The 27,977-nt window shown below is 41.9% G+C and overlaps 1 protein-coding gene across 6 annotated transcripts; it reads left to right on the forward strand.

Moving 5' to 3' along the window:
* Window positions 1–1,351: 1,351 nt before the first annotated feature.
* On the forward strand, window positions 1,352–27,952 carry LOC102310029 (spectrin beta chain, non-erythrocytic 5). 6 transcript variants are annotated; one of them, XM_042222882.1, is made up of 34 exons: window positions 1,352–2,013; window positions 2,539–2,628; window positions 3,863–4,006; window positions 6,576–6,722; window positions 7,198–7,389; window positions 8,315–8,401; window positions 8,621–8,739; window positions 8,843–8,957; window positions 9,039–9,116; window positions 9,218–9,333; window positions 10,370–10,532; window positions 13,964–14,109; window positions 14,198–14,294; window positions 14,614–14,763; window positions 15,017–15,166; window positions 15,667–15,923; window positions 16,986–17,121; window positions 17,787–17,981; window positions 18,463–18,615; window positions 19,486–19,703; window positions 20,035–20,218; window positions 20,303–20,458; window positions 20,644–21,000; window positions 21,257–21,376; window positions 23,121–25,061; window positions 25,487–25,621; window positions 25,724–25,798; window positions 25,879–25,965; window positions 26,071–26,162; window positions 26,266–26,351; window positions 26,431–26,494; window positions 26,582–26,796; window positions 27,254–27,400; window positions 27,503–27,952. In XM_042222882.1, exons 1-34 carry the CDS (start codon window positions 1,522–1,524, stop codon window positions 27,766–27,768), a joined length of 7,170 nt encoding a protein of 2,389 aa, XP_042078816.1. In that variant the 5' UTR covers window positions 1,352–1,521; the 3' UTR covers window positions 27,769–27,952. The 6 variants fall into 6 exon arrangements, with proteins under 6 accessions (XP_042078816.1, XP_042078818.1, XP_042078819.1 ...); XM_042222884.1 differs by having other exon boundaries at window positions 14,201–14,294; XM_042222885.1 differs by having other exon boundaries at window positions 10,415–10,532.
* The last annotated feature ends 25 nt before the right edge of the window (window positions 27,953–27,977 follow it).

Here is a 27,977-nt window from a genome sequence, read left to right on the forward strand (position 1 = left end):
AGTAACACTGGAGACTTCACAGCATGTGCAATAATGTTTGGGTTTTTTTCTTTTTATGTTTCTATTTCTAAACGTTACATAATACCACCGCATGGGTCAAATATTAGAGAACACTGACTCCACAAGCGCTGTGCTGTAAATGAAGCATGCAGTAACATGAGTTTCATAACACTGCCTGAGTTTTGTTATAAGGAGCTGAACCGCACTGGAGAGTCACTGGACCAGGTGCAGGGGTCAAGTCAGTGGGCAGCAGAAGAGCGAGAGTTCCTTGTAAGGGAAAAGCTTTCAGCAGTGAAAGCATTTTCTCCCCTCTGCTCCTCTGCAAATGTTTTCTCTGCTGTCTGCTCTCCCCCCCACCAACCCTGACATAAGCACGCCAGTCCTGGCATTCCAATCAGTCATCCCAACATTTGTTCTGCTGAACCTTTTGCCACCATCAAGGAGTGGTGGGGGCCATCATCTGCTTGACTTCCGTATGCACCCCTCCTCCTTTACACACTTGTTATGTCAGCAGCTCTGAGGTTTAAGGAGCAGAGCGACAGATTTGGTCTGTTTCATTCAGCTGTAACCCGTGTGGCAACTGCTCCCCTCTGATGGAGAAAGAGGAGGCTCAACTTAGACCTGAGGGAATCATTCTCGCTCCTGGACAGACAGCATAAAGTTGAGTCTCTGAAAGTGATCCTTCTTATTTTTAAGACTTTTTTTTGTCTTGTAATTCTTGTGTTGGGACAGATCCCAATGCCTTACAGCTGAATGAGTTCTTCTGCACTTCAAAGTGGAGGTAAGGGAGAGGCAGTGTGGGTGTGTGTGAGTGTGACTCAGCCGAGGATATTACCTCATAGAGGATAAGCTGTGATTGAAAAGGTCCAACAGAGGTCTCTCCCTCTGACTCCATTACTCTGGGTCTCTTATCTTGCTAGATTTTCTGTTAGGGTTCAGAGGGGAAGTTTTGACAGCCAGGCTTTACAGCCCCCCCTGTTGCTCCTGTCAGAAAGAAAGCGAGAGAGAAGAGGTGGTGACTTCATCCCTTCTCTTAACCAACCCTCCTTCTTCCCCCTCCTTTTCTGAGCTTTCTTTTTTTTTTTCCAAGACTTTAGTGCAGCACAGTCAGGCAGCATGCCAGCAGTTTTCATCTTGCTGCGGTCCCTGGTTATCAGGCTCCTCAGTAGCAGACTGGTAGGCTCAGTGGCACAATATCTCAGGAGAATCCTCTCAACAGGAGCTACGCACCTTGGAACAGCACTGCGCCACATCTGGGACCGTGTTCGATCCCAGGAGTCCAAGGAAGCCATCCTGGGCTGTGTGCTGTGCATTCTCAACATGCACAAGAAGGTGGAGAATTGAGCTCTCTCTCTCCCTCTCTCCACTTTCGGTTCCACCCTCCACTTGACTGCTGAACCGAGACTGGACAACTGTTTAGTCAGGAGAGCGCACAAAGGGATGAAACAGACTTTTTTTTCAGAGCTCATTTGGACCTAAGCAATTTTGTTTTGTTTTGTTTTTCTTATTGGGACACTAGTCATGTCTGAGAGCATTGTGAGGAAGGTGCAGCCCTTTACCATTGGGACAAGGCTGTCAGCTCCTGCTGTGGCAAAATGTCAGGATTTTACACAGAGTTATCTGCCTGGCGAGACTCTGGATAACTGTGTGCTGCAGCACAATCTGAACTCGCTCTACCTCAGTGGATCACAGGTGTGTGCACATGGACCCTGTCTCGTCTCGCCGATTGTCAAGCAGGTAGCCCCCGTGAAACACAACCAAGACCGGATGGCAGCGGAGGACCAGCTGAACCAGAATGTTGCCTCTGCCTCTGCTGTCTCCAGATCAATAAAGAAGATCACAATCTCTGGGAACAAAGACAGGCCAGAGAACAAGATGACAGCAGAGCCTGCAATTACACGGTGCACATCTGAAAACAACAATAACAACAACAACATCAGCAGCACATCAGAAGTACATCTGCCAAGGATAGTGGGTGTGAGCTGTGAGAATAAGCCCACTTCTCAATTTAAGGTACAAGACTGCATGCACACATAGAATTCTAACAATAAAAAAAAACTATGACTCAAAAAATATGGCAGTGCATTAAAACTGTTGTTAAGGTAAAAAAAAGTCTAAATATAGATAAATATTTTTTGTCAAATATATGTGTAGCATACCTTTAGTTACATAAAGGATATTTGATAAATTGGCTATTTTAAAGAGTTTCAAAATAATAACCTTAAACTTGAAGAGGCCAGTTTTCCAACACTGTTCTGCTTTAATTATAACATTTCCATTACAATATGGAAATGATCTAAACATGATCTTTTAAAAACAGAAAGTTATTAAAGAAATGGCTGTTAATCGAAGATATATTTGTTTTACTAGCTCCAACCGAAAAGGCCTGTTGGAATTAGTCACAAGCACGTGCGCTTTCACATCGTGTAAAACGTTAATTACCAGCGTTCATTTTTGTCTAGCTTTCTTTCTTTTTTTTTCATTCATTACTGACATTTCTCGTCCCTCCCGGTTGCATATTTTATCCTAATATTTTAGGTTTTACTCAAAAAAGAGAGCAGCGATGAATTTCAGCCCATGCAGGGACAAACCAGACCGAAAGCGAACAGAGAGAAATCCCTACAACAGGTAAGATGCAAGCTAACTGCTAAATTAATGTCAAATAGTTAGCATTATTTAAAAGACATGTTTTAGAGTAAAAGAAGTGGTAAAAGAAGTGGAATTTTGAGGCTAAAATATTTTTTTATTACTTACTGTGCTACTGTGAGCAGCTGTCTTTAGTGTTTTATTTAGACTAAAGGAAAGCTAGCCCTTGTTGGGGGTTTCTTTATAGCTAGCTGCTTTTATATTATAAATTTAAAGCGAAGTGACACAGGGGTGGAAAACCAGTTATAAGAACAGTGTGTTTTGGTTGAATGCTACCCAGAATACTCGTTGTTTCCTCTTGATTTTGCTGTCGTGTATTTAAGACACGTTATACAGAACAAATAAACACTAAAAGTATATTTGTAGGATGTTGTGTAAAGCTAGTGGGCTGCTGGATTTGGCCGGTTCCAAGCTGAAGTCATTGCGTCTTGCGGATGAAGTGCTGTGTTAACAGCAGAGCTTGCAGAGGCAGGGCCCACTGGAAAACATGAAGTCAGGAGTAGATGTTAACAAAAGAAAAGGCTAGCTGAAGTACTTGTGGAGGCTGGTTGTAATAATACACAGACTGCCATGGCCTTAATTCCCCTTCGAGAACAAAACAAGGAGTAATTTTTCACATAATTTCCTATTTTGTTACCACAACAATACTTTGAGTTTACTCTGCTCATGTATTATTCATCCACGTTGTCAAAATGTTCTTATTACAAGAGATAAAGTGGCTTTGGTGCCTGTACCTGTGCAGGTAATAATGAGCGAACGTGATCTGTCAAGGCTCTTTAAAGATGACATGTTTACACATAAGCCTGAAAAACATTGGAGGATCTGCCTGTTCCTGCTTCCCTCTTGTGCCCAGATGTTTCCTGATTGGGGACCAGCAGGAATGCTTGTCCATTAGTGAACTTGTGCCAGTCGTGTTCATTTCATCCTACGTGGTGCTGACAGTAGGTTTTTGTTAAGAGAGACCTTGGGGCCAGTCTGCCATGTGTTTCTAATGTGCCTGGATGGCGAACATAGGTATAATCAACGTAAGCGGACACTTAGACATCCTCTGATTGTGAAGTGATATTGCTGGAGAGCTGTGCCTCTTTCTTAAAGGTTTGTCAGAAGCAATCATCATCTGGTGTATGGTTTTATCTGTTTAAAAAAAAAAGGTTTACGTTGGAGACAAACTGCTCTTGTGTTTTCAACACTTTCTCTGTGTTGCATGCTCACACAGATATCAGTACCTGAACCGCAGGAGGATGAGCCTCAGAGGAAAGAAAGCCATCCACGCACACCGATTGAAGGGTCGGCAGCTGTTACACCCCCAAGTGACTGCTTCACTCAGCGCAACTCACTCTTCAGCAAGGAAGTACTGCAGGTAACACAAGGAAGGCATACCAGCGTATTAGCATCAGTAGCTCCTCGTGGTATTTCAGTGGGTTTATCATTTGTTTTTCACTCTTTGACATACAAGCTTTATTTTCCTGCTCTCCGTCTGTTTCTAATGTCTAATAAATAAGGAAAGATTTGAAGAGATACTTTTTCTATGGAGCTTCTCGTAAATTTGCAGCCTCTTATTTTACAGTTAATTAATCAGAATCTGTTTTAATCTATAAATTCTACAAAGACCACAAGCTACAGTGGGCTGATCCCAAAAGAAACATGTTATGCTGTTCAGTTAAAATCAGAAAGGAAATTGCCTGTTGTATGACCCTCAGAGGAGAACAAAATATGTACTGATTCTTATTTTGTCCCTAAGAACTGTATGAGCTGTGTTCGGCTGAGGGAAGAGAGGGAGGGGAAACCGCCACAAGCAATTATTTGGGGATGAGATCATTGTTTGGCTCCATCCCTTCACGCCTATTGCTCAGACAGACTCAGCCAAGCAGCACAACTGGTTGTGTTATCTCACTGCTGCGTTTACCCCAGCACACACAAGGACATTTTTCAGCGAGTTCGGCTGAGGGACATTTTTGTCCAGCAGTTGGCTTTGCCATCAGACCTCTGTCGAGCAACCATCCAAGTGATAGGCGAGAAAAAAAAGAATTACATTTGAGTATGATGTATGTATGTGTTAAAAGCTTTGTAGCACATTAACAAGCTTACTAGACCCATTGGACACAGTGGAGGACGCTTTTGTATGTTTACGGTTTTTGACAATTGGCTTTATAAAAGTGGAAGTTTAGGTACCTGGGGACCTGCATGTTTTACAGCGATTTGGTTGACTGCTATTGCTGATGAAAATGTATTATTATAGTATTACATTTCTGTCAAAGTGGAAGTGAGCCTTCCAGGGAGAGACTTTTAATGGCCCCCGATGGTTCGAGCTAGGGGATCGGAGCGGGTCACAACATGGCGCAGCAGGACTTTGTGTAGAGCCATCTGTCTCCCAGGCTGCTCTGCAACATATCTTGCCTTTCACCATTTCATTTCCAAGATAGAGAAATAGAGAAACTTCAACCCCCACAATGTTCTCTGGGCCAAGTTGCATTACAAAAGAGGTAAAAAATGTGGCCCGTTAATAGATATTTTATAACTGTCAATCAACTGTCCTTGTTTTCTCTATAAATTCCAAAATCAGATTTCTTTCAACTTTTTATATTTATTTTAAAATTTGTTATGTATTAACTGCAATGTTTATTTATGTGGCCATATTTTTTTTAAACTGCAGTCGTTCTATTCTTTGTGGCTAGACTAAGGCCCAACTGTATGATTTGAACAGACCATTGTTGTGCAGAGTGGACAGGAAGAAACAAGGGAATCATAGACTTCCTGTATGAGGTCATTATAATGCCATGGGAGCCAGTGTGAGAAGATAGGGGCAGGCCTGTTTTGTCAAGCTCTTTTCCTTCTGTTGAAACCAGAAATACGCCCGTTACCCTGGGGGCCTTGTAAAGTTAATGACTTGCTCCTCTGGGGAGCAGTGACATCATATTTTAATCTAGAGCAAAAAGCTGTTTGGTGGATGTGTCATGTGCGGTCTTGATGTTTCATTGATTTTAAAGTGGAGTTGCTACAGAGTTTATTATTCAATGTCAGTCGCACCGAATTCCTTGGGAAATAATGCTCTGATGTAATGTCAAGGTATGATGACTTATTTGTGTGTGTAACTGTCAGTTGACGTACACAAAAGCAGCGCTGTGAAAAAAAGAAAAGTCCGGATCAGTCTGACAAGTAGAAGAACCTGAGCTGATTTATTAGTTTTTGTAACTTAGGCGGGCCACTGACTTCCATGCTGTGTTCTTTGCAGAAAACAAACACGTACTTTCCAACGCTTTCTGATTTTGGCCACCTGGTTTGGCCTTCTCACTCCATACAGAAGGCTGCCAGAAAAGGCTGCTCTGCAAGACAAAGTCTTATGCAATGGAGTCGAGGCCCTTGCCAAGAGAAACTTCTGCTCTGTATAACATGACACTGGAGAACAAAGAGCTGGTCTTGATGTGCTTGATGTGCTGTATGCTGTATTACAATAAGACGGGGGAAAAAATTCGGTCTTTGCTAGATATGTAAAATGATGACTGCTTTTGTCTAGTGTACTTTCATGCAGATGATATCTCACAATCCAAGCTCTAGATGAGCTTAAGGTGTGAAATGACTCGCTGCAAAAGAAAAAAATAGAATATACTGTTGGTCCAAATGTACAAATCAGTCTTCACCATTGATTTTCACATGGAAGCATTGCATCACTTTTATGGGCTCAAATGTGCACAATAGAGTTTGGTCCAAAATCAGTTTTTGTCATGTCTGTACTTTGTCACTGTCACAAAAAATCACCAAATTGTTGTGAAAATTTGGCCAAACAGCACTGAATACATGCTCCCTAAACCAGCATGAAGTGTGTAAAGCAGTCTCACACACTCTCAGATTCAGGTCAGCAAACATATTAGTGAATAACAATGTGAAGCATGACTGAGACGTTTTTGACTGTGTTTGTAATTTGGATGTAGGCTGAGGCGTGGATCAAAGGCAAGCTACAGGATTTGAAGGATGGATGTAATATTCAGTGCTGCCCCCTGGAGGATTGGGAAGACGCCTCACAAATGCTTCAGAGAGATCTTAAAGACTTTGAGAACACCCTGATTCAACTCAACCAGGTGGGAAAGTTATTCAAGATGAGACTGGACACTAACTGAAATATCACAGAGTTACCAAAACAAGCACATCTGAGCACCCTATGTCCAAAATTAAATGTTTATTTTAACTTTTTAACACATAATGGGCATCTGAATGTAACCATTAATCACTGTGTTTGGTGTTAAAAGAGCCTGTCAAATCATATAACACATAACATAATGGTAGGCACTTCCAGGCAAGAGAAAAGAGGAAACCTCAGTATTCCAGGCGACTCTGTCAAGCCAGTTTATACTTTCTCCCACAGGAGAAATGTTTGGAAATTGTGCATTGGTCATAATTAACATTGCTCGGCAGTCAGACAGGCCGGCAAGGGCAGAAGCAGAACTCTGAGAGTTTTCAGGAGTATATCCAAAACACGAATGACAGATGTGTTGCCTCTGCTCTGGGTGACAATTCAAATGAACGATGTCTTTGTGTTTCTGTGTGTTTTAAAAGATGGGTGAGCAACTGATCTGTAAACGGAATCCCACATCTGATTTGGTAAAGAAGCAGCTCAGTCAGCTCAGGGACCAGTGGCAGACCCTCAAACAGATGGCTGCAAATCAGATGAGGGCCCTAGGAGGAGCCAAGAACCTGCAGGAATTCAACAAAAAGGTGGACAAGCTGGAGGCATGGATTAAAGAGAAGGTAAGGAACATATCAGTCTTTCTCTACTTTTATACTACATACAACTAAAATTTTCAATTCAGGAGGAAGGAGCCAACCTTTGTGGGTTACTGGGTAAACTCAAAGTATTTTGTAATATTGGTTGTCTTTACGATGCAGGTGTTTCCTTCAATATGTCTTATTTTCTTAAATTCAACACCAACAGGGTGAAATGTAATTTACGTTTTCTTTTTTTTTTTGCAATGTTTTGTATTTCACTGTTAATTCCTGAACATGTTTCATTTTTCTTATCCTGTTCACATCACCTTTGTAATCTCCCTACATTTCTCTTTCCCCTTCGTATTTATCAAAGCAGGCAATCCACATATTAAAAAAACGGCAGTTAATAATGCTCTCCAACTTCAACAATTATGCCAAAACAGTTGGCCCAGAGGCAAATCTGAGTCTGCAGGCAGCTCCAATCAACATTTGTCAAGATATTAGTCACAAAAACAGCACTTTCCAATACAGGAAATTAGCTCAGTATCCTGAAGACATCTCTGGTTTGTGTATGTTCACCGGTGTAAAACATCTGCCTGTCATTATCAAAAAGCAATCATCTAATTCATTTTAGGCCTATGTTTATCTCTCTGTTCATGTCCGTGTCTGGCACAAGGGAACTGATGATTGATAATGGACCTGTGGGATTGTAATGGAGGATGCTGGTTATGAAGTCTATAAAACATCCACCCTAGGAGATGTATTCTCCATTACGTTCCACTCATCCTTTCCTCTGTCCCTTAGTATCAAGTTCAAAGTTCCTCACTGCATGCTGAAGGCTATTTCTGTTTAGCATCTTGCTTGGTAGCAGAGGTAATGTGGTTTAATCCTGGTGCCTCTGGAAAAAAAATAATGGTTGGGTTCCTAACAAATGGGGGCTATAAACACTGACTTTTATGTGTGCCAGCAGGAAGAGGAACAGTGTCTGGTGAATGTCCTGGGGGAAAATGTTGACAAAATGCAGTTGACTAGAAGAATTTTAGATCTGAAACAGGTGAGCTACTACTAATAATTACCCAAACACTGATAAAAGTGTTATAAACAACATTCCTGTGGTAAAAATATATGCATTTCCATATGTTAATAGCTTCCTTTACAGTTTTGTAGAGGTTTTCCAGTAATTTATCTATGGCTGCCTGTAATTTGTCTCCATCAGTGTATGGTAAAGACAGCTGAGGTCATAGTTGGATTGTGTTCTCCTGTTCCCCTGCAGGATGAGCAGCTACACAGAAATCTCCATGAGGAAATCAACAACTTGGCACTGAAACTGGAGAAACAAGGGAAGACAGATAGCAAAAACATATCCAGCAGGAGGAAACACATCAATAAAATGTTTGTCACTTACATTTGACTGAAAAATTGCATGAAACACCTCCAATCTAAAGATTAATTGAAGACTGAGTTTCTCTATGCTGCTGTCTGTCTGTTTGTGTAGGTGGCTGAAGATGCAGTCGCATCTGAAAAACTACCATGAAAATCTTCATCTGGCCCTGGAAGTGTCCTCATTTTACCAGCAGGCTGATAATATATTATTTGCTATAAACAGCATGGTAAAACTTCCTGAAAACCTAATTATATTATCATATATTAGATCTGAGAGGCTCTTCCACTCACAGTGTCCCTTCTTTTAGAGGAAAAACATGTCTGTATTGAAAGACGTGGACAGCTTTGGAGATAGAGAAATGCGTGAGATCGCCAGTCAGATCATGGTAAGCTGTGTCTTTTCACTTAAAGCAGCACTGCTTTGTCAGATCTTGAAAGTGTGTTGCAGAAGCCTTCTCTACCTAACCTGCAGGCCTGTGTGTGGTAGATGCTTGATGTGAGTGTATCCCAGCTGTCGAATCTCCGTCCCACCCTGGCTGCCAGTGTCACACGGAAGCAGAGTGAGGTGAAGGATTGCTGGGCACTTCTTCAGAAGCTTTTCAGGTACGCCAACAGGCCAAGGATACCCTAACAACTTTGGTGGCCTTAAATATGTGGACCATTTCACTCAATAATTGGTCCTTTACAACTACCCAGTGAGTTAGAACTTTGTTTTTTCTGTCATTACCCTACTGTTACTGACGTCAGACGTATGCACTGGGAGAACCAAACAGTTTTCCAAATGAAAATTAGCTCTGCCTGAAGAGTTTTCTCTTCATTCTGATTATCCGCGTCTAATTTTGGTTTAAATCTGTGAAAAATTACAAGCAAAGAAAAAGTCTGCCGTGTCTGTTGACCAGTTAGCACACAGATTATCATTTACCATTTACCTCTCAGTTTAGAATATGAAGTTTTCTGTGCTGATTTGGAATTTGGAGAGGTGTACAACATGAATAATGTATTGGCAAAACTGCAAGTTGAAAACGTGGTTTGTTCACCTGTTACTATTAAAATCCTGATGTCATCTGAAACAGTCTGCTAAATCTGAGTAGAACTTCTTTACAAGCATATTTAGTTATTTTTTTATAGAATGTGTAAAATACATTTATTGTTACTGTAACTACAAGCACTATGTAGCCAGACTTTTTTTTCTTTTTATTAACTATCCAGACTTTTGCATCCTTAGACTGATTAGGGTGCTAGAAGCTGTATCAAATTAATGATTACAACCAAAATCATTGTTATTTTGTTTCAAGTTCCCAATTTTTGTATCAGAAGGCCATTAGGTTAAACAGATGGATTACTCCGTTTGGTGAAATAATCATAATAATAATGATTATAATCATAATATTGCAAAATCTGTAAATTGTGCGAGTCAGAGCTTCTGACATCCATGTGCAAAAACTTTCTCATGTTAGTAGCCTATCTTTAGATCCAAATATTACATCATGCCGTCCTTATCAGCTGCTTTTCAAGACTATTTTAATCAAACAACACAAACACTGGCATGAAACTTCAGAGCCATAATTGGAAAGAATCACTGGCCTCTGAAGCCCTGCTGTCAGTACTACAGTAACCTCCTGGTCTGCTCACCCTGCAGGAGTGACAAGACCACGCTCTCTCTCTCTGGCTCCACTTTCACCAGGGAAGATTCTGACCTCCTGACACTGGCCCAAGAACCCCAGTGCAACATGGGAATGGAGGCAAATTGTATCATGGGAAAGGAGGTGAAGGAGGAGAAGAATCATCTGAAAGGCTGTGCTGTAAGTTGCTTTTGTATTTCACTGTAATACTGGAGAAACCACATTGTGGTTCCCAAGTAGGAGAGAACAACTCCATCAGTGCTGGCAAAAGATGACACCAGCCCCATTCAGTCCTACAAAATCTGTGGCCTCAGAAAGTGACGCACTTCGTCCTTTGGTTTGGAAACTGCCTGATATACAGCTAAAGCACAGTTTTCCAAAATAGAATTTGACAGATGTGCTGTAAAGCAGTGGCTTCTACTCTTGGCACCCAAAATACTGTTTTCCATCTTCCCTCTACTTAATTATATCATCGGATGTCCCAGTTTTGGAGAATTCCGTGATAAGATGGTTTGCAAAAATACCAATTTTGTCCTTAAATCAGTGCTATAGAGAAAAAAGCAATATGTAACTGTGTTTTCTATTTTTTGCCAATCACCTTCTGTATCATCTAACAAGAACCCCAGTCTTCAAATGTTGCAAATATTGCCCTGTAGGAGACACAGGAAGAGCTTTTAGAGGTGTTATTTGTGCTGGCACAAGAATTACATAAGTTTCCATGAAAAATGTCAAGTCCTGACTGCACAACATGGTTGAACAGTGCGCCAGAGCAAATAAGCCTTTCCCTCCAAAATTTCACTTCATGGTAGAAAAATATCTTGGCTTTCAACCATTCTAACAAAAGTACATTCATTGAATTAATACTATATTAACAGAGGGTCCATAGTTCAGTCCAGGGTGAATATTCTAGAGAGTATGTTTATTCCTTGGACTTGACATTCCTTGTCTTGGAGGCCTACAGGAACTTTATTGAACTCGCGGGTCCTCCTATAGTTACCGCACTGCCCATAAACCTGACAGAAAGTCTGATTATCCAGAAATGTAAGTGTGGTTAAAACCAGTAATTATGTGAATATTTAGTCTTTAAACTTAGCGCATTACATTTCTTTGATTACAGTGGCTGTTTGAGTTTAGCCTAGAGCAAAGCTGTTCTTGTATCGCTGACCTTGAGCACTTCTGATCCCTGCTGGGCCCATGTCCTAACTTTGTCAAGCCAGAAAGTACAGATGCTTGAGAAAGCAAACTTCATTCTTTCCATTCTTCTCATGTTACTATTTCAGTAAATTTCTCTACTCATGTTTTCTCGCATCTCACCATCTGTGACAGGAGCCCATCAGGGCAGCAAACCTGACTCAGTTGTTGCTCTACAAACACTGATCTTGTTGCCATGGCATGCAGGACGACCTTGAGTGAATGGTTAGAATGGTCTTTATTGCACTAGGAGTTAGTAGTTGCCTGGGTACACTGACTATGGGAGCTTTACTTGTCACTGTTTTATAGAAGGGTTAAAAAGACACTCCATGAAAAAGCTTGGAGCCTTAAAGGCCAAACGCAGTGCTAAGCACAAGCACAGGTACCTGTTAAAACAGTAAAAGTAATTTGTCACATAGTTTCACAGCACCCTAGTGTATGGAATTGAGCCCATTACTTTTAAGGGTGCAATGACGCAGTTACATGGATCTTTAGGTTAATAGTGACTGTGAATTATTTGCATATTTGCTGGTAGACAGCATTGTCAGCACATTTGCATGTGTTCATGTGCACATACACAATGTATTTATTCTCTCTGTTGCAATAATTCAGTCAATTAGCTGTAAAGGTTTTAGTGTCTGTACGTGCTTCAATATATGCATCCATGTCTGTGTTAGCCGTATATAGCCTCTTGTTTCTGAAGGTAAACATGGCTATCGTCTGTTTCTCTGGCTAATTGTAGCCAGATGCTACTGCTGGAGACCAGATGGGTCTGCTGCTAAGTGATAGTTCTTGGCTGACATCATAGCACACTACAGAAAGACACACAGGGTGAGAGGAGATCAGCAGAAAAGGGATAGGAAGGAAGAGTGAACAGTATGCTGAAATGGTTAATGATTGGATAAGACGGTAAAGCACAGAATACCATTAAATATGACATACCAAATTGTTAAACGGCTATTTTTTCTGTAGCTGATATTCTGCCAAAGTGAAACGACACGACATGTTTACAGTGGAGTGCCCTGCAAAAATGAAAGACAGAAGCAAATGCCTGTCTGCAGAGGAGACCTTAGCAATGATTATAAATTCTTTGACACGAGGTTTTTAGCTCTACTGCTTTAGCACATAAATGGGCCTATAATTTGCCTCTATGAAACTCAGCCTGGCCTATAAAATGACTGGCATGTTGGTAAATGATGTTAGACCCCTACAATTTACTGCACTTTGCATAATTTTGGAGGCGACACTTTTCTTTGCTCCCTGCCTCACTTTTTCTATAAGCCCAGTCAGAAAATAATATGATTAAATTAAGGGCCCTCCATAAAACACTGTTATAAATGGATTTTTTGTATTTTTTGTATAATTGCTATGGCACATTGCTAAGTGCTTCCATAACTTTATAATTTCATATTCAGTATATATCATCTGGTTTAGTTAAGAGAAGCAATCAAAAACTTACATGTATAGCACTGTATAGTTAGAAACAGCACCAACATCAAGAAGTAATTACCGAATAAAGCAATAAAAAACAGCCTAAAACACTTGAATTAAATATTTGTATACATACATATACATAATTATGAAAACATCAGTTTAAAAGAAAATATGTTGTTGTAGTACACAGCTGCTCGCAGCAGGATGAAGAAGGTAAAAGACCTGCACTCAGGATAGTCCAATGTAGCAGTTCAGATACTTGTGGCTCTCATTGGAAACTCTTCAGTAGAGCCCTTTGGCCAACCTTTAAAATACTCATATGGTTGTAAAAGTAGCTTAGTGGCTGTTGACGTCTTTAATATATTTCTGCCCATAGACAAGGTTGATCGCTGTGGCATTGACCTTTCTAAAAACTCCAAAGTTCTCAACAGAGTCGGGGTGGATGACCATGGAAATCACTGTCTAAAGCTGAAACAACACTGCTGCTTTAAATGGGAGCAGGGGCATGGGAGTTTGAGGGTTATATTTCTATCTACAATGGCTCTTTTTATGATCAGAGTGGTTTAACATATGTTAGTAACGTTGTGCTCATTCATTTTGTAATTTCACATTTTTAAACCTTTCTTGCCATCTTTAGTATTGAAAAAGGTTGATGCTGTCAAACAGAAATAGCTTCTACCCTGAGACTGGTCTGGGCTGTTTCACTAAAAATAGCGAACCTTTGTGAGTATGTTTTGTGTCATTTACAGGAGAAACTCCGGGCAGCTGTCCATGTTGTCCAGCGTCCAGCCACATTGTAACATTCACATTAGTACTGAGCTACAGCAACGCCTCATTGTCTAGTGACTGTTCACAGCATGAAATCCTCTTTTCTGAGACATTTAATCATCCTGTCAGCATTAATTCAGCAAAGGCCAAGCATTACTCACACACCATGTTGCTGATCTTTTGGATTTTCCTACAGACATTTACTCCTTTGTCCACAGAGTACTGCTGACGGTGGGAGTGGTAGACGAACACAGAGCTGCCAAAGCCAGGAGCAGCAATCAGTGAACCACACCTCTTTACCAATGAGAGACAGCCCTGTCTGCATTGATGATGCTATCGTCGGAAATCAATTGAAGGGGGAAAGGTGACGTTTCTGCCTGGCTTCTCTCGCCATCTTACATAATGAAAGGTCTTTATGTAAGTCATAATTGGAGTCTATGTTTTCTTTGCAGCAGGAAGCCCAGAACAGAACCCAAGATTGCCACCCCCTCTCCAGGCCACCCACAGCTTCACATACAGCTTCAGAGGTTCACTGTGTCTGCTGACAAGGTGACTACTTCCCCTGCCAGTCACACCCACTATTCTCCCGACAATAGAAATCAATTTGCAAAACTGTTTCCATGCTCCACACATACAAATAAAAGTACAAAAACAGGTTAGCTGGCAGTAAGGGCTGTGCCTTCAACATCAGAAGTGATTGCTGTTAATTGTCAGCATAGCATTTGTATTCCGCAATATGGCCATGTATTTTTGCATTAACTCATATCTATCACTTAGAAGTTGTTTATGTGGTTTCCTGTAGCCTCAGCAGCTAAATCATATGTGTAAACTGTTCCTCATTACTCTCTTTGCTTTTTTTCCATCTCAGACTTTGTCATGGCTCAAAGACAACGTGTCCATGGCTACACAGGTGTGTTCAATAGCCAGTTTTGAGGGGCTGGAAGCAGCAAAGAGGTGTCAGCAAACCGTTGAGCAGGAAATCCTTAACAACCGAGCCAGGATAGAGGTGGTCAAAAAGGTAAACTGAAGCACACTGTCACATTCACAGTTTCTCTTAAAATAAAGCACTGAATGAATTCCTTTAAAAAAATCTCCCCACATTTTGCAACTTGGGTTTCTTGGCAGGTCTGGTTTATTAATCAATGAGCTGACATCACGTCTGAGACAACTTTACTTACCCAAAGCTTTAGATTAGTCTATAGTTACAATATAAAATCCATTTCATTTCTTATTCATAATTTTCTCTCATCACTTTAATGAACCTTCCTTAGGAGGGCCACGGGCTGGTCCGGGCACAGCACCCGGGAAGCACAAAGATCGAGGAGTTCCTTGGCCAGCTGGAAGTCCTGTGGGAAGAACTGAGGAAGAGACACCAAAGGAATGCTGTCTTTCTCCAGGCCTCAGAAGAGCTGGGTTTTAGGGTAACATTCTTTTTTTTTTTTTTTTTAAAGAAAAGAAAATAGTTCACAGGCTGTTCTCTCTTCTCTGTTGAAATTTATGATTATGACAAATTATCCTGGATCCTTTTTATCCCTACTAAAAGCTTTCTGTTCAGCCAGATCCTGAGCTGTATGCATGCACTCATGGTTAGAAACTTGTTTACTTTATCACCTTAATTGGCTGAGTTGTTGAGATGTAGTCACAACATTTTATGAAGGCTAATCCAAGGAATATAAAATGTGCTCAGATATAATTTGATTATGACTTGGAAAGAGGCTGCAAATCCAGATTGATGACCTAGTTGGAAACCATGAGTCATGTAAGTCTTAGCAACTACTTCCACGTATTATTGTTGTCTTTGAACAGTGCCTTTGGTAGTTTAAACTGTGCATTAAATCACCTTGAAATTAAAGCAGGAAAACTTCTATAACATGAGACATAAATTGCACTCCCCCAACCTCTCCATGTCTGTTCTGTACAGGTTGTGAAAGTGCTCCAGGCCCTTGGCAGCTTGGAGGCCTGGCTGGAGTCTGTGGAGCTTTCCATGAAGGAATCTGTCTTAGCCGGTGACCCTGAAACAATGAGCATGGCTGAGAGGGAAAGCCGTTTGCTGGAGAAAGAGGTGGCATCCCGTAGCCTGGAACTCAGTGCTCTGAGGCAGGAGGTGGACCGCCTTCATAGTCACAGCCACCCACGTACACGAGGGCTACCGGCACGCATGGAGGAGGTGGAGAAAAAGTATGTTAGAAAGATAGGTCAAGGGTAGCCCTTTGATATTTGTCATCATGGAAAGTTCATGTTATGGATCTGAGCAATGAGACTCTGGTGGTTTTTCTCATCACTGTGGTCAGGAAATAAAGGAAGTCAGTGTTTCCAAGAGGTCACAGGTTTGGGCTTGCCATGTTTGTAATCCAACATGGAAGAGTTTGTTCATAAAGCTCCCCAGTTCTTATTTAAGACAAACAGTTTCACCCCATAAACCACAAATATATATATATAAATATATCCATAGATTTTTCTCTAAGTTGGCAAAAATATCTCTCCATGTGCTCATCATTTCACGGCCAAAGTTTATTCATTTGTGATTCATGCAGCACTTAGTGAGGTCTACCCCAGAGTTTTGACATGCACTTCACCCACAGCTTGTCAGTGTGTGTCAGAGTCACCCATTCCGTGTTTGCAAGATGACGCCTCTCTTTTTGGTTGGCCCTTGAAAGACAGGTTGTTGCCATGGACTCTCACTAAAACTTATGATGCTGGCTGGTTTACCCAACATACCTGTGTCTATAAACAGAAGTTCAGACTCTGTAAAGAACACCAAGCTGACCAAAGAAAATACAGATGTGGAAAGGTCTCAGTTTAAGTGTTTCCAGGGTGGGGGTGTTAGATGGGGCAGGGATGACCACTTGTGTAGTCTGAGGTCCTGTTGATGCAGGAGGCTCTCGCTAAGCAGCTGAAAGACACTTGTTATGATGTCATTATTTAACAGTGCACACAAGCAATGTAAGGGTCATTTATTCTGGAAAAATACCCTTTCAAAAAGATCCCTTTACCATTTCCTATATAAACTCTGCACAGTGGAGGTACCTCAGTGCACTAAAGTACAGGATATGTTTATGTGACACATGATATATGATAACATAAGCAGTGCTCTAGCACGGTACGAGTCACCTAGTAAGATGCTTGCGGTCTCTGTAATGTGGTTCTGCTGAAGGATGCAAGGTTGTATATGTGGATGTGGTTTACCATTTAGGTGTAACTTTTGGTTATAACATCCCTGCTGGTGTTTGTGTTTCCCAGGTACCACCGTGTCCAGAGTGCCCTGACCCAGCAGAGCTCTGAGCTGCAGGACACGCGCATGCTGACCGAGTTCCTGGAACGTGTGGAGCTGGAGGAAAGCCAGGATCTCAGTGGCAGTCAGTACAGATTAGGGCAGGTAGGTAAATTTTTCAATAGTGGCATTTAAAGGATAAGCTTGTAAAAAGTTTCAATAAAAAAAATATATTGTTGTGCATGTGTAGCCAGTTTTAGCATTACAGGTAGCTTTAGTTTGTTGCCAAATTTTGCATTCTACCTGAAAATCTGTAGTTTAAATGGTAAGTACGCTGGTTCTTAAATATACTTTTCTACTCTATCTGAGCACTCAAAGCACTTTACACAAATTCCCTCATTCACTCATTCGCACAAGCACTTTTTCTAAGCTCTTTCTATGTAGGTGCTTTTATCTAACATTCATACACATTCAAACTCTGAGGGATTTATTGGAGAGCAACAGACTGGAGCAGACAGGGATCAAACCACCAACCTTCCCATTAGTATGTGACCTGCTCCACCACCTGAGTTACAGCCACACTGCAAACACAATATAAATCCATTTTATGAACTCTACAACAGCTTTAAACTAAAAGCAGTCCTTATCAAAACTGTTGACAGTGTTCTATGAATTAATCAAAATAATATAGTATAAGAATTTTTAGATTAAATTATAAATTCAGGAGTGGCAGTATTGCAATGCACTACTACTTTTTCTCATTCACATTACTACCAATTTAATTCAGTTGAACTTGGCAAATGAATAGTAACTCTTTTTGTACCTAACAGCCTCTCCACAGTGAAAATTCCCCAGCTCCTACTTTGCTGACACTTCAGAACAGCGGCAGTGGTGAGCCTCTGTTAGAAACCATGGGAGACCCCGTGGAAGAGCTACGAGAGGCTGTAGAGATGCTGAATGACACAGTGAGAGAAAGAGGTCGGTCACAAAGCCACGACCAGGCTATCCAGGAGCTGATGAGCAAGGTAAGAAGAGGAGATTTTAGATATATATATATATATATCACACGCACTGATTACATATAGTCTGTTCAGAAAATGCATGTACACGAGTGATGCAGTGGCTCAGATTTACTGTTTGATGTAGTATTAACATATAACAATATTAGAAGGTGCTGAATGGGTTTTAAAGTCCCCCATCTCTAATAGAGTTGCATCTGGTTTCCTTTTTCCTGTAGCTGTGCACATTAATAGGCCCAAGACAGGCCACCACTCCCCCTCACATGTGTTTTTTTGTGTTATTTCAATTTACTCTTGGTTTAAGAAAAAAAAAAAAAAGAGTACACATTTTAAAAAAGCACATACGCAGATGGCTGGAGGGGAATCCATGACACCATTTTAAACTAATTTGCAATGTGGCTCTCATTGGAAAACAAATAATGTACACTGAAGTATAATGACTTAATAACATCCTATGAGTACTCATGATGACTTGGTGCATCGCCAGCATGCCAGCTTGGCAGTGCGCGTGGAGGAGTGCGTGTGCTTCAGCAAGGATCTGAGCCTGGACATCCTGGAGAAGGAGACAGACATGGCCATCCAGTGTGAGCCAGATCGCTGTGGCCTAGAGGCTCTGCGGGAGGAGCAGGACCACCTGGAGGTGAGAGAAAGATGCCGGCACATGTTGTGATTATGCTGTAAACATCTGAAATGATTCATTTCTGGTAATGCAGTCCAGTATTCCATTACACTGATGTTGGATTATGGACAGTTTGCCCTGTGTATTTAAAAAAAGGGAAGTCCCCCCAACCCCGACTGTCTTATAGTCACCTCCAACACATTGTTCCACAGTCTGTTTCCTGTTGTGACATATTTTTTCACAACAACAACAAAAAAAGCCTGCCTTTTCTCCTTTGTGCCATGAGCAAGCTACATAGAGCAAGCAAAAGTTTGTTATTCCCGTGGGATATTTATTTGTGCTTGCATGAGTCACTGTTGTGTTAGCTCTCAAAGTGTATGTGTGTGTTTATGAGCAAATCTGGTAGGGTGTGTATGAGTGTCCACGGTTCACAGGGTTGGAGATGTGAAGTTGGGGATGGTAAAGTTCTGTGTGAGTCATTTTCTGGGCAGTGTTATGTTTATCACACGCACACACAGCTGTCTGTACTTGATACCTTTGAAAAGCAGAAATGACCTAATCTCCCAAACTGAAATAACTGTGCCGTCAGCAGACAAGCATCTACAACTCAGTGTTCTTGTGGCTTACTGTAGCTGAGAAACGTTATGAAGTAGTGGTCCCAGAGAACCCTCAACACTATTAATTACTGCCTCGTCAAAAGGAGGACAAAAAAATTCCGACTGCAAGCTAGCTATAGCGTGGCAGCCCATATGTAGACCATATGGGCCTCTAACTGAATAATATGCATTAAGCTATGGAGATGAGGTCATAGTCAGAGATACAATTGGTACAGGCTGTTTGAGTCAGTGGATTTGATGGGAGATGATAGATTCTTACTGTGATTCTCCACAGATTGACTACGAAATCATCAGGGAGGAGGTAAAGGAGTTGCAGGACCAGGCTTCTCGACTGAAGGATCTGTGCCCAGAGAGAGTGCACGTACTGGATGCAAAAATTCAGGCTACACTGCAGGCCTGGAACGAGCTGGGAAAGAGCGTGACAGAGAACAAATCACGTCTGAAAGAGTTTGCGCAGCTCCAGGACTTCTTCAGGAGCTACCTCGCCATGATGTAAGCAGGGCGTGAGGATGTTGTGACCCTTTTCTGGGCCTCAAGTTATTTCGTAATCAACTTTTGTGAGAACATCTGCCCCTTACAACATCTATCAAGGAAAGAACAGGATGTTCTCATTGTCAAGCACAGGTCCCTGGGGAAGTGTATAATTTAAGATGTGCTGAGAAGGTCAGAGCAAGTTTCCTGGGCTGAGTGTGACAGGGCAATGAATGTCTGTCCTATCAGGGAGAGCCTGGTCATTCTCATGCTTTGTGAATGTATGGTTTTTCTCACAGCCCTGTTGCTTGTCTCCTCCACTACCTCCCACCCCAACCTGATCTCTGAATAGCTCATGGACAGAAGACACCAGGTCATGCATTTTCTCAGATACCACCTTGCATTTTGGGAAAGATGGGCAGACATCACTGGTTGCAGAGCTGGATATGCAAATTGAGCAAAAGTTTGAGGAGTTTGATGAGCTGGCCGCCACAGGCAAAAATCTTTTAGACAAGGAGCACCACCTCACACAAATGGTGAGCAGGGTTTCACACGTGACTTTCTTTGAATATATTTTGGTTTTTATTTGGTTCTACTTTACGAACTCTAATGTCTTACAGGTAAGAGAGCGTATGGAGGAACTGAGGAGTATGCTCGGGTGGATCTTGGTACACTGGAGGGCTCAAAAGCAACAGTGGCTCCACAAGAAGAGCAGACAGGAGCCTTCACAGGACAACATTTACTTTGAGGCGACAATGGGCCCGCCATCAACAGAGGTAAATGAGCAGAGGGACACTTACTGTAGAGACAGAATGAGTGAATGAAGGCTGGGGAGAACAATATAGCACCAGTGCATGTATGTTTTTGACAAGTGGAAATTGTAATATAAAATGACAAATATTTGTAGTTCAAAGTGTTTCTAAACCATTGTGTTTTTATGTTCTCTTTCCATGATACATAGAATTCAGCTCCTGAGCCAGAGCCCTTCCATTCTCATCAATCCCCAGTTGTCACCTCTACTGAAGACACAACAAAGGCAAGAAATAGCCAGCCATTGTGTTTGGTGCCCAGTCATGCTGAGAAACATAAAGAGGAGCCATCAGAAGATGGGTATGAGATCATGAACAGCATTGGACCCCAGGATGATCCTCCTAAAGCCAACGTGCTGGTGCTTAAAGAGGGCAGCAGCCCTCCTGTAGGGGGAACAGTCAACCTCATCCTTAGCTTTGGTAACACAGGGGACAGCCAGGTTCAGGTACTTGACCTGCCTGCTGGGACAAAAGAGGTAGTGGAGGAGACCTCTGAGCCTGTCCACAGGGTGAGAGACGCACTCATCATTTCACACTATAAGCAGCTACACAGTAATATGGGGCGTCGCTATTAATGCCCACATTCACTTCTCTCCCAGAAGCACTGAAACAGATGATATTTGTTACTGTTCCTGAAGGTTAATGCAGTAACACGCATTCCCTGAAACCACACTGCATGGGATCTCCCTTCTTGACTGTCTTGCTGTTCATTCCCCTCTCTCCTTTGGCCTTCACATCTTCCTTTTTCCCCGTTTTCTCCCTCAGCCCACTGTGCCTCAATCTTCTGCCTATAAAAACTTTTGGAGGCGCTGCCAGGGGCTTTTGGAAAATACTTTGGGTAGTTTAAAGCGAAAGAGAAAGATTTATCGGCAGAGTGCAAATGAGGTAAACTGCGCGGTGTGAACTGGCATTGCATGCTGCATCTCGAAGTGTACTGGGACTGCATGCCGTGTGTAGCTCTTTTCTTAAGGCAGCATGCTCTACTAATCTGTTACAAGACACAGCCAGTCTGCAGCTTCCCTGGCTTGTTTCCTTCGCTGTAAGTGAGACATAAGAGTAACGGGAAATAAGTCAGGCCGAGGTGCTATCATATTCATACTGACACCATCTCCAAAGTCGCTGTGGCTGGAAAATTTATAGTTAACATGAGAAAAGTGAGAAAAGAAAACAAACTGTTTTACTATTAAAACTCAGAGTTTCCCCACTTAACTAGAGTCGTAAATGAAAATCTAAAACCAAATAAATTCTGTTTTTAATGTAGTCCTTTCTGTTATGATTTTTAATGGGATGTGAAAAGAAAGGTGCTACTTTTACAATCCATTTGTAAAAATATAAACGTAATGAATAAAGTGATCTACCTGACATTCAATAGGTGAACAATAATGTTCTGTTTTCAGGAAAAAAATATTGTATTTACGTAACTTTTATAATTGACTTTAATGCTTGCAATAGATTTATAACAATACACCCCAAACCACAAGTTGTACAAAATCTGTGTATAAAAAGTTTTTCAGTTGATTTACATTTCTTGGGAATTTACACCGAAAATAAACTGTTATCTTTGCAGTATTCACTACCATATTTAAAGCAGTTTTGCTCTCCATCATGCATTCCAGCCTTAAAAGCAAGAGGAATGATCTCAGTAATCTTGATGCACTGAAAACAAATCTGTGTATTTTGGCAAGTCTGTCTTTGCAGTAATCTGTCAGCAGTCATCGTGCCTTTTCAGCTCATCTTGTATAAACTCAGATGAATTGTTAAGTTCCCACCAGAAAATCACACAATAAAACCTGAGCTTTTTCTTACTGTTAAACTTCTTTGGGCCACAACTTGTTAAATGAGCCAGGATTTAAAACTGAAAAGATTTGCTGACAGAGACAGAATGAGGGTGATGAGTAAGAAGAGCACAATCAGTCTTCTACCTACAGTGAACGTTGACAGAAGCTCTCTCTTCTTTGCTGTCATTTCACTACAAGCCTGATATAAACCTGGTCGTGTTTGACTGCGCGGCTGTGCTAAAGTTGTTTGAAAGCAGTGACCTCATCCTCTCTTCATATGAAAATCATGCTCCAAAATGACTCGCACCATGAGTGCTCTCTCAAGTGCCAGCAGAGGTTCAGTCATTAGACAGAGAACTGTTGCTGAACTTCGAAGAAAAGCCCCCAGACTGCACACCATGATTTATAGTCTGGGGTTTCCACAGAAACAAGAGATTAGTCACAGAGTTGAAAGGTCAAGACATTACAGCTGCGTATGACGGCATGTGAAGCCACATATGATTCTGATTAAGTCCTGTAAGTGTGCAGTTGCAATAATGTTCATGTTCTTTGTCCTTACATCTAATGTTTTTGTCTTCGATAATTTTTTAATACATTTACATTGTTGTGTCAGATTCATGCATTCCTGAATCCGTTGTATTCTTGGATGTGTGCGATCATTGTCTTAGTCAATTTTGCTCTCATGTCATCGTCCATCTGTAACACATAAAACAGCTCTTGTTCTCACAGAGGGCTGCAAGGCTTCAGCCTGCAGCACGCATGAGTCTATGGTTAACCATTTTTAGTACAGTAATCTCACTAATATAAGAGCTTCCACACATACCTAATATACTTTTTTCTCTTTTTAATAGGTAAGTACCTACTTGCATGTCAAGGATAACAACCTGGCTGCGGCCCCTGTGTATGAGAGCATCACCTTGCCCCGCCAAAAAAGCCGCTCCACAGCCTCAGCCTCCCCGACTTTCTTGCCATCCTCCTCTTTGCCATCCTCCTCAGCACCTGCACTTCAGGGAACCAACGTAACTTTCCACAACACGACAGGGAACGGAGGCAGCTCCATCTTCAGCAGCATCAAGAGAATGGGCAAGAAGCGGAAGAGGAAGAGAGACGCGCGTAGACACACTATCCAGAAAATCATGGGAGTTGAGGAGCAAACAGATGGGATGCCTCATTGTACCTCTGAGACAATCACATACGACACACATACATGGCCACTGAAGGAACGTCGAAGGAAGAAGAAGAATGGGGATGGAGTAGAAGCCATTGCCTATATGAAGAATCCTTTGCTGAAGGACATTGATACAGAGTGTTCAGGGGAATACAGCATTACTCCATATGCTGTTTCAGCAGGACCCACCACTACACCCACAGCAGGTCAGGTGAAAAGCCACTGCAGGTTCCTCTCCTTGGGTTCTGTATTGAGTTTTGATCTACCTAAAGATATGACTCTCATTCCCAGCATTCAGGACATCATTACTATTGCCCCTCCAGAATCAAAAAAAGTAGCCGGGACTGATCCAGACCCTCACTCGCACAAACAAACATTCCTGAGCTCTTTCAGACAGACTAGACCCACTCCCACTGTCACGCATGACACTTCAGCTGAAAGCAGCTTTGCTGAGACACAGCTATCTACATCTCTTGGGAAACATCTTCCTGGTGTGGACAGCGGTTTACAACCTCCACCTTCTCCTTCTGTGGAGGAAGATGAGGATCAGACTGTACAATGTAATGATTTATCTAAAACCCAGGTGGCTCTTTGTGAGGAGGAAAAACAGGAGTGGGACAAAACATTGTCAGAGATTAAAACCAGCACAGCTGAGAAGGATGGGACTGTCCAGCCTTCACAGTTGCATATTTATGTGAACCAAACCTCCACCTCCACTACAGCTATACATAAACACGAGTGTCTTAGTGTTCATACACTCATTAGAGACTTAAATGGACATCAGTACCACAAATGTGCAAGACCCCACAGTTTTCATGAAGAGAGTCCTGGACTGCAGTCAAGCCAAGCTTCCTTCATGAGAGTCAATCTGAAGTCAACAAAGAGTGTTCGACAGGACTCTGTGGACTCTGGCATCTCCACCTCCAGCAGTCTCAAGCTTTGCAAAGATGATGCTCCACGTTCTGATAGCATGCAGCCTAAAGGGGTGGTGAGGAAGCTTATATCTCTTGAAGTGGGAGGTACAGAGTGCACTAAAATAAGAGAAAATGATTCAACAGGTCCACCTTCACGCTCAGCAGTGATAGAAACAGAGCCTGTCCACCTTGATCACCAGCAGTTTGAGGAAGAGGAGGAAGAGCTAGAGGACATCTGGAACCAGACTACTAACTACAGGCAGAGCATTTGCTCAGACATCATGTACCAGCCCAATGAGGAAGAGTCCTTACCTTTAGACAAAGCCAAAGAGACACCTTCAGATACAACCCCGACTGTGCTCTACAGAAACCTCGTCACTGCCTCGGCACCCAACCTTCTTGTGGCTGAATTCAAACTGCCCACCCACATTCAGAACCTGCTGGGTTATGAAAAGGGCCAGAGTCCCAAAGATCACCTTCCTCCACTGTCTATAGGAGACAGAAGGTCCTGGGCAGCTTTTCCTAACAGGGAGCCAGCCAGCAAAACTTCAGTGACAGTGAACGAGACTGCTTCGGATCCAGTGAAGCTACCTGATGTAGGGGACAATCAGAGATACATTTATCAGTACAAAGAGGATGAGGAGGAGGAAGAGGAGGTAGAGAAGGCAAAGGTGGGGGCGGAGGCAGACGAGCACACAGGTTGCTTGAAGGTGAGGTCAGGGTGTGATGATCCCACATGACTGAGATTATACTGAAATTACAAAAAGAATTTTTTCTCACACATTGTGGTGGGTGGTCAGACAGACAAGTGTGTCAACAGTTTTTAACGGAATAGATTTAATTACTTTTTCATTATGTAAAAGAAAAGACAAAGACAAATGAATTCAAAGCCAAAGTAAATCAAAGCAGAAGTATATGCAGTTCTAGAGACTTAGTGCTAGGCAGGATAGTAGATTTTATGGTAGTAGATGTAGTAGAAACATGGCATATACTTTATATACTTTCGTATGTCAATATGGCTTGCACATTATGTGTAGTTACTGTGTGCATGTATACTGCTCTCACCCCAGTTGCATTGTAGGTATTCAAGGCAGTATAGCTACATTAAAAAGTTATATCTTCTCACCCTGAACAGGACCCGTCAGTGAGTCTCCTGTCAGTTCATATGGGTTTGGATGGGATCTGTCAGCAAAGGAAAGCCTCACAGAGCCAAGAGGACTTGGAGAAACCTGAGGAGCGTGTGGCCTCAGGGTGGCACTGTTTCACCTCAGTGAGTGTTAGTCTGTGTAGCTCTTAGCCAACTGGAAATCTGGGCTCTTCTATGAGTTTTCTTTTTTCATTGATTTTTTTTTACTAATTCACTTCCCTTCAGAGTGGAAAACCTGAGCTGCAGTCTATGGAGGGGATGCTTGAGAGGAAGCACAAGCTGCAGCTGGGAGGGAAGAAAGTAAGAAATGTTTAAGCCAGCACAGTCAGCAAATGTAAAGCGTGCAGTCAGCACTACACACTCTTATCTTATTTTCACAGGCACCCTCCAGAGGTTGGAACTCCTACCACGCTGTCCTATATAGACACACCTTGTGCTTCTACCAGGATAGAAAGGAGACTCTGAGGGTAAGCCAAGAAATCACGACAAAAGGAGCCCAAGAGAAAAGTGAGGATTAATAATTGAAGTAAATAGAATGTGGTCACTGATGATTACACTGTGTTGTGCTGCAGAGTTCTGCATGTGGCCTGCCACTGAACCTCATGGGAGCAGAGTGTTTACCTTTCCCAGAATACACCAAAAAACCCAACTGCTTTCGATTAAGGTCAGATTGTAGCAGCTGCTGTTTAATAGAAATATACTGATTTAAAGGCAGTGATGCCTTTCCAGCAGCTGGAACGGTAAAAATCGTGTTTTCTGATCTTTAGGCTCCGTGATGGGTCTGAATATCTGCTTAATGCATCTTCACGCTTTATGATGAAGAAATGGATGATGAAGATACAAGCAAGCACAGGTAAACTAGTTATTTCACAGCTCACACTGAATTAATGTTCAGTATTATTATTCTAATTCATTTGTGTGTGTTTTTAAAGGTCAGACAGTGTGTAGGTCTTCAATATTAGGTGTCGCTTTTAATGAAGATCTCCCCAGTTCCTTGTAAGATGCTTTCATATAATTTGAATTCCACAAAATCTTTGATATTAATTTCTGTAAAATAATAGCTTGCAATTCTTTTGTCCACAGAAAGCCCCCCTTCTGTTTTGGATGTCATGATCCAGACGGTTGCCACTGTTCCTCTCAACATGATGTCACCCAACTGTTTCCCAGGCACAACCCACCGGGTACCACCCAGACCAAAGAAATTGTTGTCCTCACCAGAGAGTTAAATCACATGACACAGAGTCACTTCAAGCGTTTGGATGAACATTTAATCTCATCCTCAGATGCGGGCTGCTGCGGTGAGAGCCTCTGCTGTGCAGACAAAAGCTGCATTTATCTGGGACCAGTTTAACAAATACCTCTGCCCCACTTTCGCACACGGCAATACAGAATAAAATAGACACCATTCTCCACCGCCGGCTTCTGATTAGTCCCACTGGGCTGGTGGTTAGAGGATGCACTCTGTTACTTATTGTTTTACGTACAATTTACATTTGATTTATTTTAAGTGCAATGATTTTATCAGCTAATGTAGTATAAAAGATTTAATTTCACGGCTTTGGATAACCAAAGAACTAGTGAATGGTTGTTGCAGGTACAGTTGGTACCACTAGGGGGAGCTAAAGTATTGTCTACTTGCATATTAAAACAACATAACTAAGACTGGTGTTAATACAATAAAGGATTTTGCTTTTCCTCGCTCCTCTCCTCTGTCACTTTAGTCCTACTTTTAATGTTCTCTCCGACCCCTCCTAGATGTTGATAAAGGCAGCTTAAAGCAGATGATGACTCACAGACTCTCTGGAGGCTTCAAAGACAACGCCTCTTCCTCTCCCCACTCCCCTTTATGCAGCGGTCAGGACTGGCTAAGTAGCAAGCGTCGCTCCCACTCCTTTACTTCATGTTAGTATGCAACTAGTAAAATACATTTTAGCATTTATAATCTATAATATCTGTGTTATTCCTTTTTGTCTTCTAATGTTTTCTGTTTGGTGTTTTTTGCAGCAACTTACCAAAAGATCAAACCCATGTTGCGCACCCCTGGAGGCAAAGGCCTGGAAACAGGCTCCAACTACTGTGTGACTCTGGTGGTGGGAGACAAGTCAACAGACAGCGCATCAGCAAGCAGAAGCTCTGAGCCTCCACTGCTGGCTTTGGCTGGGTGGGAGCAGGACAAATATCAGGACGCAGCTCTGAGGAGCTACGTGAGCCTGCCGCGGCCACGCAACAAGTCTGTCTTCAAAAAGTTCTTTGGGAAAAGGGACCTCTGAGTTTATCGATGACGATTTATAGAGATTGAAAAAATAGTTTCGAATGTGCAGTGCACATATTAAAAACAGTTACTACTGACCATATTTATGATTAAAAGACATACCACAGTTTTATTTTTGACGGATTTTATAGAAATCACTTAGCTGGCTTGAAAGTCCTTATAATAAATCATTTTTATGAGTGTTTATATTCTTTTTCGCTTTTCTTG

Source organism: Haplochromis burtoni, unplaced genomic scaffold (genome assembly GCF_018398535.1).
Source record: "Haplochromis burtoni strain Fernald_Lab_line unplaced genomic scaffold, NCSU_Asbu1 Contig_96, whole genome shotgun sequence".
Taxonomy (NCBI): Eukaryota; Metazoa; Chordata; class Actinopteri; order Cichliformes; family Cichlidae; genus Haplochromis; species Haplochromis burtoni.